This window comes from Euprymna scolopes, chromosome 7, assembly GCF_053919585.1.
Source record: "Euprymna scolopes isolate OS-2025 chromosome 7, ASM5391958v1, whole genome shotgun sequence".
Taxonomy (NCBI): domain Eukaryota; kingdom Metazoa; phylum Mollusca; class Cephalopoda; order Sepiida; family Sepiolidae; genus Euprymna; species Euprymna scolopes.
In genome coordinates, this window is record NC_136488.1 from 103,923,027 (window position 1) to 103,937,621 (window position 14,595).

Consider the following 14,595-nt stretch of genomic DNA (forward strand, 5'->3'; position numbering starts at 1 on the left):
AGGTTTCTGGTCACTTTGAGTTCGTCAACCAAACAGATGGATTCTATCTCGCTTCTATACTAGGTACTCTCTTCCATTACGTGCTATCTTGCAACATAATCATTGTATTTAATGGAATTTTCTGCTGATCTAAGGTCATATTTAATAGAGTAAAACTACGGAAAACTACTGTTTTTACGTTTATTTTTACACAATCGCTTCTCATCGGGTTACAGTAATTATTAATCAAAAATAACACAAAACGTAAAATGTATCATTAAAGAAAAAATATTAAAAAACGAAACTATTTTAAAGAAAGAATGGAAAAATAGAGACTTTTTAGTCGTGAAATTGTGAATTGTTGTGATCGCAACAATTCTGTGTCAAACGGTTATATGGAACCGGAAGTCATTTGTCTGCTGATGAATCTCCCCCAGCGTGAAATCAATAGTCACGGCTAATTTCGAAATACGTATATTATTTCAAATAAATTTTAAATGAATTTTAAGTAAAACATAAGATGGTGTGCATTATTATACCGATAGTTCTTTTGAAAGAGAACATATTTTTTTTTCAAAATGTTACTCAGGAATTTCAATTAATTATGAAAGCTGAATTAAAGGCCAGAGAGCGGTAGACAGCCTGAAAAAAATATCTCAATTCACTCTGCACTGAATTCTTTTCTCAAGTTCTTATTCAGCTGTTTTCACTACACTTTCCCGATTACCAAAGGGTTTTCAGGGAAGATGCGAACCTTACTCCTCTCTCCTGTACTTTTTCTCACTTTCATTAAGATTCAAAGAGATGGGAATTCTGCTTTCCGCTCCTTGGTAATAGCAAGCTTACTTTGTCCGGTATTTGTTACCTTTCTTTCAATAAACCATCACATACTTTTTCTCTCGATAATAGCAGTCTTTCCCGATATTTCTTTATATTTCTTTATATTTGTTCTTTTGACTACATTTTTATTTTATTTTCGACGATTCTTTGTCAGACAACGAGAACAGTTCTCACTAACGGACTGTCTAAAACCACCTGATTTCACAAAATTTATGTTCTCGGCAGAATTCAATTTAACAATGACGATAATTTCACTGAACAAGCTGTCTGACCTGGAGGTCATAAAATATTCGAATTTAATTCAAACAGTTCTGTTCTAAACAAACTTTCGTTCAATAAGAAAGTATTATATTTTCTGTTACCAGTATACAATACTCATAGCCATTAACTTACCCATTTATAGGGTAATTTTTCCAAGTATTCTTTATGTTGGAGATGATATTGTGGTATATGTTCGCTATAATACCGTCCTCTCTATTCATTACCCCTCTGTTGGGTGTTCAGTGTATGTGTTTATCATGATATTATCCTCTTAGACTAGCAAAAATATATGGCTGAAATGGAGCATATTTTTGTTCGTAGTAAATAAAAATGATCTAAAACCCTATGCTAGCTCTCAATCTACCTGAAATCTACCTGGACGGCGGCTCATCATATAGTAAACTCGAGCCGATATGTAGATGTAGATAGATGACATGTAGCAAAACTTCTTTCTTGCTGTTGTCTCCTTCTTTTTAATAACAGAACTTGTAAAAACTATCAATGATAACAGCGCACAATTACCTGAGTGTGAAACACTTTTTTCGTTTTTAAAATGTTCCTTTAGTGTATGGAATATACATATATAATATCCCGTAAAGAGAGAGAGAGAGAGAGAGAGAGAGAGAGAGAGAGAGAGAGAGAGAAGCACAGAGAGAGATCAGCTGTTTCACCCATTTTCTCACGCGATTAAAAAAAATTTTAAAAAAGAGAAGAATTAGAGCAGCGTACTTATTACTTATCTTTGAAGACTTCCTATCTATAATGCAATTCCAAACACGTAGGCCTAATTCTAATATTTCAACCTCAAATGACATTTTTAACTTTATTTACTCTAGCATTGTTTGGATAATTGCGTTTTTAATATTGTTTTACACATCAGCATCTCAATGTTACTACATAATGTTTTCTCATATCGTGAAGCCATTATCTCTTACAATCCATTCTAAGGTGATATGGTATTTTTCCATTCCATTAGATACTGGGCTCTATTCATATTAAAGTGTCTGCAATTTCCATGCACTTTACGCTTCACGACCATACATTTAAAGTTTAGTATTCCACACCTTAACACCTTGCTTATCTCATGCACTATGATACGTTCGACGATTCAAAGAATAGAGTTGCTAAGAAAATGATTATCCTAACTCTACATAACTAAATAAGAAATGTAATTCACCAAATATCTTCTCCAGATTAATTTATTTATCCAAAATATACGCCTAGAAAATCAAGTTTAGATAAGGAAATACAAGATGACCCCCCTGATGCCACCTATAGAATCGTGAATAAAATTTACAATACTATTTATAATCCAACCATATTTGGAAATAATAAACTTCAGTTGATGAATAATTTGCCCACCAAGTTTCACTGGTATGTATAAGAGTTTTTGTTTTGTAGCTGTTTAATGATATACGAGGAAATGTTGGTGATCATCAGTAGGAGGTGCGATACAAAATAGGCTTCACATTCACCGAACCATAACACTGCTGATCTGTGAGATTATCTCCAACATAATGTTTATCAAAAGTCTCCAGACGATTCCTAAAATCGAGGCAGTTCTTAGAGAGGAGTTAAGGTTATGATTATTTACAATTTTGCACGTCACATTAACTTTATCGTTGAGTAGTTATACAACAATGACTGTTAGATATCAATATCTGAAACTTGCTGAACAAATTAAACATCGCGTGAAGGGTCTTTTGCACAAGATATAGTTCGATTGCAGAAAAAAATTCTGAATTTTATTCATATTACATTATGAGTATCATTTTTAACGGGACGATAAGTTGCCTCTTAATATTAAAATATGTTAACAATATTCAATCATATGCTTATTAGTATAATCCAAAAGTGTTATTTTGTCTGCATCTAACAAATTTATATTATCTGAGTAATATTATGATAAGCAATTTTGTATTTCAATGATTTTGGACTATTTATTAAAATTCTTGTTTTATGATCTATCTGATACTATAGACAAGTAAAGAAAGTAAATTAAAAAGAACTGAATTTTATAAAAAAAAAAAAAATCACTTTAATAAGATTCAATTTCGGGTATACCTGCTAATTACTATAAGTTACTAGATTTAATAAAGCATTCGTTCCTTATAATTTAATTTACAGCACATTATGTTTTTCGTTCTCTAGTACCAACAAAGACTGTCGACACACAGGAAACGCCCTACAATGATAATATTCGATGGATGCGATCTGTGGTGGTTTACGATTGCGAGAAAACGCCACCGGAAAACATTCCAGTACCCACACCAAGCGATTGTTGTCCGTCTCTGGTGTTCGAGTCCCGTTTTGAAAGTGGAAATCTCCGACAAGCGAGAAGGGTGTAAGTCTTTTGCTAATGTATTCTTTTATACATATTTTATGCATATTTATTTATGCATTTATATTATTATAATCAAGAGCAACAACTCATCGTGTTTATTTTTTATGCAGTTGTAGCATTACGTGATTGAAAATATTTCCTGGCGAACACAAATATAAACGGTGTGTCTCATAAGTAGCTGTGTTGTGTTGATGACGCGTAGTAGTATTAGATAATGAACTCCTTTATACGACCGGGGAAGGAGCGCTTAGACAAACCAGAAATGATTTAACTGCGACATCAGCCAAAAGAAACGGAAGTTGGGCATCGGAAGTTAACTACTGGTGAGAAGGTTGTGATATCTTTTCCTAATAAATCCTGTAGTGGAGTGATAGGTGAATTACAACTAAGTGCTATGTAAACATTATGAATGATGCAAATTAAAGTTGCTATTGCACGATGGACTACAAAACTGATCAAACTATTTGCGAATGTGAAGAGGGGGATCATATGACTCAAAATTACCTTATGTGTCATCTACTACACAACCAGTTTTAAAAAAATGTAAAGCCGTGTGAAAATGGTGTATGGCGACATACTTAAAACACACACAAAAAGAATACTGAACGCGTGTATTCACTTGACATATCATAAGAATATGATCAAGTGTGTGAGACTTTACTTTCTTCACCTTTACAACATGGCAAGAAAGAAAAAAAAAGAAAGAAAGAAAACAACATAATTAGGATGGAGTTTAGCCCCGAAATATATTTATGTTATAAATTTCAAACAGGTAAAATATTTGTTTATTTTCCTAATATTACGTTGTAATTTAGCTTTCAAGCGCACTTGATGCGTATTTTATTTTATTCAAATTAAATCAACATTTCTATATTGAACTCACACCCTGGACGTTATTCTCGCGTTGCCTACGCACTGTTCTAACATTTCAAAATATAACCGCTGAGATACAACGCGCGACTCTTTATAAACAGACATTTCTTTCTCCAACTTTATAACATAGCAAGAAAGAAGGAAAGAAAAAAAAAAAAAGAAAGAAAACAACATACTGAGGATGGAGTTTAACCCCGAAGTATACTTATGTTATAAATTTCAAACAAGTAAAATATTTGTTTGTTTTCCTAATATTACATTGTAATTTGGCTTTCAAGCACAGTTGATGCGTATTTTATTTTATAAGAATAACAGTTGTTTTATTCTACTGTGTACCTAAGTAATCCACATCGCCAGTCAAACTTGGTGGGTGGATCGGCTTATTTGTTGATAACCGTAACCCAACACAGCAGTAAAATATAACTTTTTCATTCAATTCAATTAAATTCAAGTGTCAATAATGATTTCCGCGATCGGCAGTCAAAATAAATGCCAGTAACTGAGATATTTCCTATAGGGGCGATTTCATTTTCATTATTTAATCTATACTAATCTAATCAAACAAAGAAATAATCGTTAGAAACTATGCTGCAACTAAGCACACATTTTTATATTGGTTATGTGACTTATCAGTCAGTTTTACTGATATGAATGTATTCTTAACATTCAAATATATGAACATGTCTTTTATTCTATCTATCAATCTTTCTTATATATAATATAATAAATGTTTTTTTTTGATATTCACGTACATATGTTTCAAGTTCCTACACTCGTTAATGTGTAATGTAATCAGACCGCCGGTCAGACGATTTCAACGCCGAATTCAAACATTATAAACCCTGGTTTCTTACCATTAGGTCGTAATGGCAATCAGGCTTTGATATGCAAAAGAAAAAAAATCAAGATAAACAAAAGTAAATAGATTTAAACACTGTTCCAGTCTCCTAAAAGTGGGAGAACAATGCAACGTAGCTAATTTTAAATATTTAATTCAAGTTTCTTAAAAAAACACACATAATAAAAAATAAACATTGTCGAAAATAATTAATTTTTAAAAGATTTAGATAACTTACATTCTATTCCTTCTACATGTTCGGTTTTAAACACATACTTTTGAGAATAGGCTTCCTGTTTTTTATTTGTAATTATTATACCTTACTTCCATTATTCATATTTTACGCTTTTGCTACATCCGTATATAAACAATGCTGTTAAACAGCTTCCTAAAGTACCAACAAAATGATGATGTCACCAATTCTATAGCAAGCAATGGAGGTCATTACTGGTCATTCATACAAAAAATACAATGTCAATAATTTACGAGACTCAAATAAGAATGAACTTTTTCGCCAACACACCGAATTAAGACACGAAAATTATATTTTCGTGTTCCCATGTAAGCACAAATAAATTAATTTTAAACATATATTCATTACAAAAGAAAACTTAATATTCTGTTTAGTATAGCATTCGTTTATATTTCCCGGGCCACACCAGGACACAGGACATGATAGTAATATATATAATATGTCTTCTTTATATGTAATAAAATTATGACATCTCCTAACTATCGAACCTATAGGAAACCAAAGAGGCAATTCCTATGCAATGTTATTTTATCATCCATAACGATTAATAAGACTGAAACGAAAAATCACAATACTAAAATCCAAGAATCCAAAAAATAAATATCAAAATAGAATGAAAGTACCCCTACCCTTATTTTAGAAGAGCTGGTTCTCCCCCTCCCCTCCTCACACATACACATTAGTAACGACCTTGGATCACAGTCACCTTCCTAGGGAAGCAAATAACCTCATAATACTATAAAACAGTACACACATTCTCAAACCAATAAAAGAAAACACACACACACACTACCCTAAAGGAAAAGAAAAAACACAAGCAGAAAGAGAGAGTGAGAGAGAGAAATACAACACAGGAGTGACCACAGCCGAGGTCGGTGGCCTCGCTACAGCCTAATAAAAGAGTAATAAAAATTGAACATTCCAACGAATAGTAGACACACGTTTCCGCCCCTTGGAAACACTTCAAATGAACTACGAAAATGCTATTTTTATATCTCCAACACATTTGAAAATAATTTCTGACGAGGACGCTTCACAGAACGTCTGAAACGCGTTAAAAACGATTCCAATGATTTAAAAACATTATTACAATGATCTAAACCTAATTCTCAATGAAAAACCAAGACACGGAATAATAAAATAATGTTAAAAAATACACATTGTTGGTGACTACCCCTTATATAATATATATATATATATATATATATATATATATATATAATGTGGGTGTGTGTGTTTATTGAATATCAAGTAATCAAGTTACATAATTACAACATTAGCAATGCTACTGTTTCAGTCAAGTGATCTCATCAGGTAATATAAAATTCCAGTTTACATCTGAACATAATTCTTTAATGAAGACAGCAAAAGCATCAAGTTTTAAATTTCAGTTAAGGGCACGGGTCATGTGCTAACAACACATGTAACTAGAGAAAGGAGGAAAAGAAAACCGGCGGATATCTGTGGGGTAGTCGAAGAAGGAAAGAAATAGACACCAATATTCAGTTATAAATAATTAGGTTAAACGGCTCGTTGTCAAGGCAACAGATTCACCAGACAATTTCCATTTATAAAGAAACATTAAGATTAGAATAAAATCGATTATTGAAATTCTTAATATTTAATCAATTTTTATTTTCTAAATTTAATCTAGTAAAAACGAAAAAGTTAAAAAATGTGGATAAATCAATTTAAGATTGAATCATTAAACCTTAAAAGTTAAAAAATATTAAAAATCGAAACCAAACTAATCAAGATAAATATAAATATTAAGTCGAAAACAAACTAATCAAGATAAATATAAATATTAAGATTAATTTATGATGGTTTGAAAATATGAATATTATAGTATTTTAGAAAATAATACAAAAATAAATATAGATTTACTGGGATAAAGTGTTTAAGTATAAGAGTATTATTGCAAAAATAATAAAATTTAAACTATGTTATCATATATATCTATAAAACTGATTCTGGTTTTCTTTTTTCCCCTTCTTTTTCTACTACCCCGTTGTCTCCATATCCAGTGTTTTTTCTCTCTTCCCTTCTCGGCTTACAATGTAAAACGGAAGTTTAGGTTACCTGATAAGGCAACTTGACCGAAACAGTAGTATTGTTAGTGTCATACTTATGTAACTTGTTTACTCGAAATTAAATAAAAATATTTCTTACTCTTTTTATTGAACACTATTATTAATAGTGCTCAATAAAAACAGTAAGATATGTTTTTATTTAATTTCAAGTAAATAACACACACACACACACGTGTGTGTGTGAGAGAGATTCGTCCACAGAGAGACTGTTTCGCTGTATTATAGTTCTCCAGCCAGGATTGAAACTCTACTGCGTAGGCAACAATAAGCGCTTTTAATGTTAGGCTATTTAGCTGCTGCTAAGATGGATACGTGAAATTACAACAATTCATTTTTGAGATGAGCATTATATATATTAATTTATTTTTATTTCGGACTATTATTCTCATCTTTATTAGTTGTTGCTTTCATCTTTATTGGTTGTTATTTTTCACGACGTTTTGGCCAACTATTCCTCTGGCCTTCTGGAAGATCAGATAATAAATAAATGTGGATTTATAAGATCAAAGAATCCAACCATGATCGCCCCATCGGGGCCCGTGGCGCAGTTGATAGTGACGTTGAATCTCTACGGTTCCAAATGAGCATTGTCTGAAGATAGCGGTTTCAATCCTACCCAAAGCCGGCCAGAGGCTTACTTGGCCAAAAAAACGTGGTGAGACGACAACAACTACGGATGGCAGTGATTGCTGAGAATGCAGTTAGGAGATTCGAAGTTCCTATCCGTCGCGGGTACCACCTGACGAAGGCCAGAGGAACAGTTGGCCGAAACGTCGTGAAAAACAACAACCAATAAAGATAAAAACAACAACTAATAAAGATGAGAATAATAGTCCGAAATAAAATAAATTAATGCGGATTTCCATGTTGATTAATTCCTGAGTTCGTTTCACTAAAGCTTTCTTTTGTATTTTTATTTACAGAGGACAGTTTGAATATGAGCTTGTACTAAAGACAGATTTGTATACAAATCGGCACACACAATGGTATTTTTTTCGAGTAGAAAATGTAGTGCCTGGTATTACTTACAAATTCCGGATCGTTAATCTGTTAAAAAGAGACAGCCTTTACAATTATGGTACGTTAAAAAGATTTTTGATTTTTATAAACGAAGTACAAATTCGTAGAAATAGAACCTTTCCAAAATTACCTATTCGTGGTATCCTCGACATCTCTATGCATCTCATAACTGTGTGATGCACAAAATACAGTTTCTCTATATTCTTTTTTCTTTTTTATCTCCAGTGAAAATTCTCAGAAATCTAGACCTTAAATACTCGACAGTGTATAGTAAGAATTATGATCAGCCTTGTCTGTTCGATCGTAAAACACTATTGGATATATTTTAATTCATGCAGATTTCGTATTTACTATTACAGAGCCAATTCTCTAATGACTATCATATTGTACCTAATATGAAACACTGATTTCAAAAGTTAAAAAATCACTTAGATATTATCAATTAAAATCGGAACCAAAACATTTAGTGCTCCAGCCGATGGAGATATCGAAAGACAGGCAAGAAAGATTTAATATTAAACGACTTCAAATGAATTGAATTTGGGCATGCGCAGAAAGAAAAATATGTCGGTAATTTAGAATGAACAGTTTACATTTCAAATTGCCGATGTATCTGTACGCGTTATTCATCCATCCAAGCAAATATTTTACTCGTTATAAACCATCCGTGGTGTATGATTACTAGGGCTGTGACAACAGAATAATCTTTTCATTCCTGTGACTCTCAAGTATATATCCGACACAGTCAATCAACCGAAAACCACATCAGTCTATATAAAAACATATAAATATTAACGGATATATACTCAAGAGTCAAAACAATGAAAAGAATATGCTGTTTTCACAGCCCTAATGATATACTATTTACTGTTAATTTCAGTATTATGTGATCATTAGTTTAAAGGTTTATCGGTTAAATATTTACTCACAGACAGATACAGGCGCATGCACTGCTTTATTTATATAGATTTCATTTGGAGATATAAATAAGAACACATATATCTTGTTGCACTGAAATTGCCGATTTTCATAAGTCTAGTTCCTCGATTGATTTGAATCAAGAAGAGAGGCTTACACTTTTCCGCTTCAATATTTAATAAAAAAAACATTAATTACTATATGTTTTTCACTTGTGTGTTTTTATTTATGTTCTTTTTTTTTTGTTTGAATAAAGGTATGCGACCTCTTATTTATTCCGAAGAAGAATCAAAGAAAAACGGTATCGGATGGATGAGAACTGGACACCATATTCTGTAAGTGTTGTACGTTCGAAAATTGTCATAACATGTAACGCCAAAGTTGTCGTTATGTAATAGTATTTATGTGGCAACTGAAAATGCTACACTTGTCTGTAATCGATGTGGAAGAAGGAATATAGTGGAATTCAACTGCTGGTGCTTGAATTCGAAGTCCCATATCTACTGTTATAACTAAAATCAGGTAATTAGCAATTTATATAAATAATTAGGCGTAATATAGTCGCGTGACTGACATCAATCTCTAGTAGAAAGCAAATCTGAACGTGGTATGTTAGGGTCATCCATGTTACTTAAATGATATCTCTAGTGCGTTTCATGTTACTATTATTTCTAAGCAATACAAAAGTGCGTTGCAATCTTACGAATAAATCTTCAATGTTGCAGCTTTGTTCAGTTTTGTTGAGTATTACCCTAGTGTGGCTGCCTAAACTAACAGGTTTTGCCTTATTCGTCATTCCATCTCTCAACTGAACTTGTCAATTTAAAACCAATATATCTAACGTGATATAAGTGGGTTATGCAAATTTTAGCTTACTGAATAGAGTGTGTGCTTGTTCAGTAATAACACCGTGCAACAAATTTGAATTGAAAAAAAAGTACAAGAAATATAAGACCTGTTTCGGTGTAAGAAAAGTATGCTGATTCCAAATCTGACATTTATTTCTCTGGATTAGGTACCATTTTCATGTACTTTATTATTAATTATTTTGAAAAAAAAAACACCGAATTCACCAGTTTAAACAACATTTGTCCTCTTAACTCTCTTGTGTAGAGTGTCATCATCCTTTTTTAAATTCCAGCAGTAGTCTGCCAACATACCAGTGTTCCATTTTCCTTTAAAACGTTTTTCTATGAATGAAATATCTTGATGGAACCTTTCGCCATGTTCATCACTCACATGGCCAAGATTCTCAGCAAAAAAATCCAAATGAGAGTGGAGCACATGAACTTTTAGAGACATGTTACATCCCATATCATGAAAATGATGCAATAGATCATTCACAACTTGCACATAGTCTTCTGAACGATGTTTTCCCAGGAAGTTATCACAAACTTTCTTGAATGACTCAAAGGCACATTTTTCTTTTCTCGTGAGATGTGTGTTAAAAGTTTCATCAAGAACAATTTTTCGAATTTGGGGACCTATGAAAATACCTCCTTTTATTTTAGCTCGACTTAATGAAGGAAACTTTTCTGCAAGATATGCAAATGCCAAGGAATCCTTGTCTAGTGCTTTCACAAACTGCTGGAACAAACCGAGTTTAATATGCAAAGGTGGTAAATAGATTCTATCACTTTGCAGAAGTGGTTTGTGTTTGATGTTATGTCTTCCTTGCTCAATTTCATCTCTAGCAGGCCAGTGCTTGCGTACATAGTGTTCAGCTCTTGCTCTAGAGTCCCATAAGCACAAGAAGCAACAAAATTTAGTATAGCCTGGCTGAAGGCCAGTGAGCATGGCTATAACCTTGAAATCTGCACAAACATGCCATTTATGGACTTCATAATGTATGCTTGCTAAAATTGTTTTTAAATTTTCATATGATTCTTTCATGGTTGTGCTGTAAGATATAGGAACAGATGGCAGGGTGTTCCCATTGTGAAGCAAAACAGCTTTTATGCTTTCCTTGGATGCATCTAAGAAAATTCGCCAGTTAGTGTTATCATATTGTATTTCCAGCTGTTCAAAAAGTCACACAATATCATTGCAGAAGCATAAATCATCTGTCCAAGTGAACAAAACATGCCAGTTTTGTGCACGTTTCTGTACAATGTTATATTCACACCATTTCTAAGAAGATTTCGTTCTTTAAGCCTTGATGCAAGAAGTTCACTTTTGTCTTTGGTTAAATAAAGATCTCTGCATAAGTCAGTTAGAGCATCTTGAGAAAATAGTATTGTTTATTATTGCTTTCTGAATTAGAAAATTCTACTGTTTCATCACTGTAATGTTCATCCCCACTGCTTGAACTCCACATTTCCTGGTCAGGGGGTTTTGGTACAGGTAATTCTTTTGAGTGCTCAACTGGGCGCATTGCTGATTGCAAATTTGGGTAAACAATGTGTTTCTTTTTTTTTTGCTGCTGTACAGCCCGTATAGTCTTGCTGACAAAAATAGCAATCATTAGAATGATCTTTCTGCTCTCGCCAAATCATTGGCACACCAAACTTCATGTGAACATTCTTTTTTGCATACCATGCGCTCAATGTTTTCACACATGTAAGGTAACAGGCATGAGGAGCCCATGACTTGTCTTGGTCTCCTATATCAAAATGAAAGTACGCCTTGTACAATTTCTTGATATGGCTGGTAATGATGCGCCTTTCTTTAGCAAATGTTAATTCGCCACATATGTAGCAGAATTTGCTTGGATCATTTTTGCACTGTCTTGAAGTCATCGTCAAAGCCTATACTGCATCTAAAGAATAAAGACAAGAAAAAAAGTAAATTGTTTCATAAAGAAAAATAAGGATTCCATAATGTGAACATGTTAAGCCATTATAAACGCAAGTTATTAGATTCTTTCGTACATAAAGTAAGGGGTTGATAAAATTTAATTTCAATTTTTTGCATTTAATTTAGTAAATTTTCAGAAAAGAATGTATAAAATGCCCCTTTATGTTTAAAACATTAAAATACACAATAATCCGGTCTTTATTGTAGTTTTTAGTTAAAAAATACTTTATTAAATGGATATCTATTTTTAACCCTCAGATTTTTTTTCCCGTGCCCTACAAATAAGGTTCTGAGGCAGGTTTTAGCTTCTTTTCCTTGATTTTTTTTAGCCTACATTAAAAAATGCCTTTCTTGACGAATACCATGGCTTTTCGGAAGGTGGTGAACACCAAACCATGTGCTACAGCATTATGTTTTTACTTTTGAAAAATTAGCCCTTGGTCTAGAAAATATTATGCTAACCAAGCTAGCTCTGTCATCTAGCTCTCTTAAATCTGGAAAAATAGCTCATTTCGGCTGACTTTAGCAAATAAATGATTCAAATAAATGATTTAACAAATAATGTACATAATATGTGTATATTAAACTGTGTTTTTATCTTAAGATTTATAATTTAATACACATAATATGTGACTGCAAAGTCGTCAGTAAACCATTTTTGACGTTTTTAGTGAAATTTACGACTGTGGCAATTTTGCACAAATTATACATAATTCAACAAAAAGAAAGCCAGAAATAAAATTTCCACGTTACTAGGTATACAAAAATTGCTGCAGATATCCTGTACTTTTTTTTAGTGTTGCACAGTGTAATTGGTTGAATCTGAAATTCAATGCATGTTTTGATTTAGGAAATTCGATAGGGAAAATTTTTAAGATAAATATTTGAAATGTTTATAAATTTTGTGAACTGATTGAAAATCAGTGGAGGGTAAACTTGATCATTGAGAAGCGAGAACATACTGCATTTTTCTCAACTATTCGTACTCGAGTACAGCGTGCCAGAGTAAGCAATATTAATAAAATAACGTAAACTTTTTAAAATAATATTTTAACCCTCTACATAAAATATTGCTCTGAATCGGAATTTCGAGTCTTTTTATGAATAGCATCTTGTCGAGTGATAAACAAATTCTTTCCATGAAGATAATGTCTATGACACATTATAATAAGAGGCAACATCACGCAACCATTTGAAGTGCATTACGTAATATTTTAATGTAATTTAATAAAGAAATGGTGTTTACGTTTATATTTATGTTAGGTTCACGCAAAACTAGCGTAGTAATAGGTGCAAGGGGAGTATCTATAGGCCCTGGGTATGACATTCGGTTTCATGCACATACATCTATATAAACAATAAGAAAACGAACATCACAAATAAATATTTGAATAAACTACGACTTCGAAGCATATAAATATTTTATGACTGGATGCGACATTAATAACACAAAACACTCGATTTTTGGACAAAGCAAGATAATTGCTTTCGTGTTCGTCATTAAATACAACGTTTATTACAATTGCTTTAAATTCTGTTGGTTTCGCGCCATTAACCAAGGCATGTCATGATGAAATAGACGACGGCCATTGTCCCATTGGTCGTTTCAGATCGGACGATATTGATTCGCTCATCATTGCTATTTAATTAAGCTTATATTCACATGTATCTCATGGATGATCGGGGTTCTCTTCAACTTAATATTTTTTCTTTTTATGCACAAACATATATATGCATAAAAATTCAAACAATTTATTAAATAATACATTCATCACAAATATTTCAGAATTTATTTCAATAATATTCAATAGATTAATAATAATAATAATAATAATAATAATAATAATAATTTCAATTCAATACACACACACACATATATATATATATATATATATATATATATATATATTAGAAGAATAATTATCTCAGGAAATCAGAATAGTTCTGTACTAATTTTATGTCCCCTACGAAGATTAAACGCATGATATAATTCTACTAAACTTTATATCTTTTCCAAGTTTAATCAAATCCATAACATTATCTATATTTTAGAATATCTTTAAAAATTAAGGCTTAAGTTTAACGGGGGTTAAGAAGAATTTTGTATTCTGTTATATTGCTTAGTAATTGACAAAGGACAGTTGTATCAATATTATTCTCTCTAAAACGTTAAAATATTTCAAAGAGACTGAAATTTGGGTAGTATTAATTAATTTATGTCTAATACATAGTAATAAGTTATAAAATATCGGAGGGACTTTCATTTTCACGAAGGGCTTCCATTCTATTTATTCTTAAATTAAACTAACTATAGCTCTCTTTTTTTTACAAGTGATCACCACTTATTTAGGCCCGGAAGCTACTCAAGGATAAGGGTAAT

General features: G+C 32.1%; 1 protein-coding gene across 12 annotated transcripts in view; it reads left to right on the top strand.

Moving 5' to 3' along the window:
- LOC145279872 (cytosolic carboxypeptidase 1-like) overlaps positions 1-14,595 on the top strand; it is a 657,874-nt gene that overhangs the window by 263,237 nt on the left and 380,042 nt on the right. For 11 of the 12 annotated variants that reach the window (XM_080131321.1, XM_080131320.1, XM_080131325.1 and 8 more), the window contains 3 exons: positions 3,232-3,424; positions 8,405-8,559; positions 9,676-9,754. In XM_080131321.1, coding sequence (XP_079987447.1) covers positions 3,232-3,424; positions 8,405-8,559; positions 9,676-9,754 — 427 coding nt within the window. The remainder of the gene's footprint in view (positions 1-3,231; positions 3,425-8,404; positions 8,560-9,675; positions 9,755-14,595) is intronic. The other variant, XM_080131329.1, reaches the window with a different exon arrangement.